The 4,028-nt window shown below is 37.5% G+C and overlaps 1 protein-coding gene across 1 annotated transcript; it reads right to left on the bottom strand.

The window, feature by feature from the left end:
* Nucleotides 1-287: 287 nt before the first annotated feature.
* Nucleotides 288-3,818, bottom strand: LOC137824373 (glycerol-3-phosphate 2-O-acyltransferase 6-like). Its single transcript, XM_068630004.1, has 2 exons — nucleotides 2,999-3,818; nucleotides 288-1,328 (listed from the first exon to the last, which is right to left on the bottom strand). Exons 1-2 carry the CDS (start codon nucleotides 3,620-3,622, stop codon nucleotides 462-464), a joined length of 1,491 nt encoding a protein of 496 aa, XP_068486105.1. The 5' UTR covers nucleotides 3,623-3,818; the 3' UTR covers nucleotides 288-461.
* Between the last annotated feature and the right edge of the window lie 210 nt (nucleotides 3,819-4,028).

Raw genomic sequence — 4,028 nt, 5'->3', positions numbered from 1 at the left:
TGGTTTAGACATGTTTGTCAGCCTTCTAGCTGGACTTGCGTGCAAATAAATGATACAACAACAATATAACATTACTGCTCTATTGAAAATCAATGCACCTTGTGATCCCATGTGCTATATGTCTGTGTCCTACATGTTCCATACCCATTCCATATTCATACTGACACAAACGATATATGTAAAAGTAAAACCTTTAGGAAAAAACGTCACAAAACGGATAACAAGATTAGAACAAACTTGTAAAAAAACTCTCAAAACAAGATAATGTGCTAACTAGATTTCAGGAGTGACCCAATAACAGTAGTTATGATTTGTATATATCAAAATAACAAAATATACATAAACTGTAATTTTTTTATCAGCCACAATCAGATTTTATTTCTATCATAATTTTGTGTTTTGAAAACACAATGGGCACCAATACAGAATAATCAAAAGGGAGAACTTTGTCCCTCTCTCTTTCAAGCTTTCTCCTTAGATGGAACTGTCCCATCTGTTCCTGCAAGCATGGCATATTTGCTCTTCCTTGTCAAATTGGTGCACTCAAATCCCAAAGTCCCTGCAAGAACCCTTTGAATGTAGTTTGCAACTTCAATTGCGGATTTACCTCCACTGCAGGTCAGTTCTTTGGGAAGCTGGTTCAAGAAAGTGATTTCATATGTGGGCATGGGATTCATGAACACAAAGTATGGGTCCAGCAACTTGTGCCCACGAGCAGTTGTCCCATAAAACACACTTTGCTTTGTGTTAATAGCAACTGGGACAATCCTATCAGTGAGTTCAGCAAAAAGTGCACTGAACCTCAAGAGGAAAGGCTCTCTGCAAGTTGTACCTTCAGGGCAGATCACCAAGTCCCCTTCTTCAAGAAGTCTCTTGATATTGGCTGCATCTTTCTCTCTTTCCCTTGATAGGGCCACAGCTTTAATTGGTGATATTATTTCAGTGAACTTGCTTATACTATATGTGACACAGCTAATCTTTCTTCCAAGTGCAACTGCAGTAACCACTGGATCTAAAACTGTGCGGTGGTTACAAACAAATAGGACTCCACTTTGACCCTTCTTTGGGGGTGGTGGAGGGGTACCCTTCACAATAACTCTTATTCCTAATAGCTTGTAGTTGTACCAAGCAATTCTTTCAGGCAAAGGGATGTTAAGATAGACCCTCAGGATGGAGAGTATGATGCCAATTGGCAACCATAGGAAAGTCAAGAGGGCAGCAAGAGGAGTTGGCCTCTGAACAAACCTACCCTCGTGAAAAATAATTGGACTTAAAAGCTTGTTTCTTGGTAGTGGTTCACACTTAGTCCTCGGCACCATGTACCCTTCCTGCAGGGAAAAATATAGTTAATGACTTGATTGAACACATGTGAAATGATGATAAGTAGCAACATTTTTTGAGTTGAGACACAATGATTTGGGTGACCAAAATATTATTATTTTTTCACTCCCTCAAGGTTTATACACTCTGGGAACGAGATGAAGAAGACAAAAAGAGAATTGATAAAAAATAACATATGTGGTAAAAAAAGATAAGGTAGAAAAAGACAGAACAGAAACATAGCTGTAAAAATTGAGAGATGAAATTTATGGTTGCTTGGTTAATGTCACGTGTGTCCCACTAAGAAAAAGCGTGTGGACCTGAGTTTTTCTTATTGGACTCCACATGAAATCTTCCAACCGTATATGTGAAAAAAAAAGTGTGTTGATGACATTGCTCTTTGATACATATACTGAAAGTAATCGTCAGTTCTGTTTCCATAAAATTATGTTTATGATGATGGCTTGCTAACTCTTGAAATTATCACCAATTGATCTAGGACGCTGGATATCTTTGTACTTCCAAGAGTTCACAATACCTCTTTGCTAAAATTACTAAAGGGTTAAAATGATTCCCATGAACCCCGGATTTAAAGTGGAATAAATCAGAAAGTACAGCTGAGATTTTTTAGATTAAGTTGAGGGGAATGTCACAAGGATATTGCTCACTAAATTATTGATGATTTTCTATGCAGGGATTTGCTTTAAATCTCTTCATTGCTTCTGCATGAGCCATAACCAACAGGGCGCAGATTTTGTGTTTAAAGTGGGTTGTGCATATGAAACTCATGGTAATCTATTTTCCTAAATTTGGAAATGAAATTTGGTTTGGGAAGGCAAAATAACTAATGGGGGAAACTTATAATTATTAGTCTTTAAAAGTAGTTAAGGGTTATGACTAATGATAAAAGAACCAATGAACTGAAAATAAATAAAAAACTGAGGCATGGACAGCTCAAACTGAAGCTGTTACAAGTTGTATCTATAAATTGGCCTATAGAATGTAGAGGGACCACTTGGACATTAGTAAATGAATGAATAAAAATAAGAGGAATAAGACCAAATGAGAGAGATTGCAGCCAGAGACAGATACAGGGAAACAGGAACAACAAGAAGAAAGGCTCGTTACTAGTGATAGCAACATGTTCTTCTCATTAAGGCTCTCACCCAACTCAAGTTCAATATTAAATAGAATATATTACCATTTTACCTTACTCCAATTGGAAGAAGAAGAAAAACTAAAAAGATATGTCTTCCAAACAGTAAAATTGAACATAGGGACATGAAAACAACATATACAGAGTTGATATTTATGCAATCATGATTTCTCATTCTCTCATATTTCCTTCACACTTTGCCAAATCCTTTCTTTCCTCGAGTATCCCACACTACTTCTTTATACTGTATCACTACGTTTTCATGTCTTCAGACATTCTTTATCTGCAAACTATCTTCTATAGAGTAAAATTAACTTATGTCTTTTAGATTGTACAGAAGTTATCATTCAACTGATTTTAGTTACTTTTCTTACAAGTTAACAAACAGCATATACTTTTTTTTTTGTTATATTTTTTTATAAACACTCAGAGAGTTTATCCATATTAACATAATAAGCAAAGTTAAAATCTATTCTAAACATGTAACATAAAGAAAAAAAACAGTATTATCAATTGACCAACCTTGCAAATTGACATGAACTGATGATCACTTTTACTATCTCCTAGTCCCAAGTCAGGTGAATTACCCTGAAACTCCTTCAAAACAGCAAGTTTCTTGTGCTCCCCAACAAGCACACCAGGCTCCTTAACAAAGCCAGTAAACCTCCCTGATTGGGTGACCTGAAGTTCAGTCCCAAGCACCTTATCAGCCCCAAGAAACGCCTTGACAAAGGGTTCCACCATCACCCTGGGGCTGGCAGTGACAATGTAACGCTTTCCAAAGGAGTTAAACACTCTCCAGGTGTCGGGGTGGACATCTTCAGCATAAAACTTGGGAAGTACCGAGGTTGCAACCATCTCAACATCTTTAACCTTGAGGCCTCCAAAGGCCATTAAGATGAGAAACTTGATGGCTGCAACCTCTGAGAGAAAGATGTAGGTGAAATAGACGAAGGGGACGGAGATGAGGAGGAGGAGGGCACGGAGGAAGCTGCCGGCTTCGATGGCCACAAGCATGTAGTAAGGGAAGGCACTGGGGGAGAGGAGGAGGGTGCCATCCAAGTCTGAGGCGACAGTTTGGTGTGATCGGTGTTCTGTGGTGCATTTGGAGATTGGTTGGAAGTGGCGAAAGGCTCCCATGACCATGAGAGGTAGAGGAGAAGGTTAAGGGAGGGAGGGAAGTGATGAGGTGTGGCTTGTTTGATGGTGGAGAAGAAGAGGGTAGCCAGCTTTGAAATATTATGAGGAGAGAAGGAGGGAGAAGAGGGGGTTTTAAAAGGAGAGGAGGTGCTGTTGTTCAACCATTTTTTGCATGAATTATAATCAATATTGTATGGGCTACAGTGATTATACTTTATATAGTCTTAAAAACGGAAGTTGAATCAGGGAGGATTGTAGTTACAACACTTTTATGTTTTCTTTCTCTATTATTTCATCCACAAAAATTAATGCTATTAATTTATTATCAAACTTATTATATATATATATATAAAATTTATTATCAAACTTATTATCAGTTTACATAATTTTTTTCTTATTTTAATTATAGGTA

The sequence above is a fragment of the Phaseolus vulgaris genome, chromosome 8, assembly GCF_000499845.2.
Source record: "Phaseolus vulgaris cultivar G19833 chromosome 8, P. vulgaris v2.0, whole genome shotgun sequence".
Classification (NCBI taxonomy): domain Eukaryota; kingdom Viridiplantae; phylum Streptophyta; class Magnoliopsida; order Fabales; family Fabaceae; genus Phaseolus; species Phaseolus vulgaris.
The sequence above is the reverse complement of the archived record's forward strand: the minus strand, read 5'-3'. Positions and strand labels throughout refer to the sequence as shown.

What these genes read in the sequence shown, in the direction of transcription:
- LOC137824373 (XM_068630004.1), bottom strand. Translation starts at nt 3,622, where the DNA reads ATGGTCATGGGAGCCTTTCGCCACTTCCAACCAATCTCCAAATGCACC. An exon ending in AGTTCATGTCAATTTGCAAG is followed by an intron (nt 1,329 to 2,998) that starts GTTGGTCAATTG and finishes TTTTCCCTGCAG; the next exon opens with GAAGGGTACATGGTGCCGAG.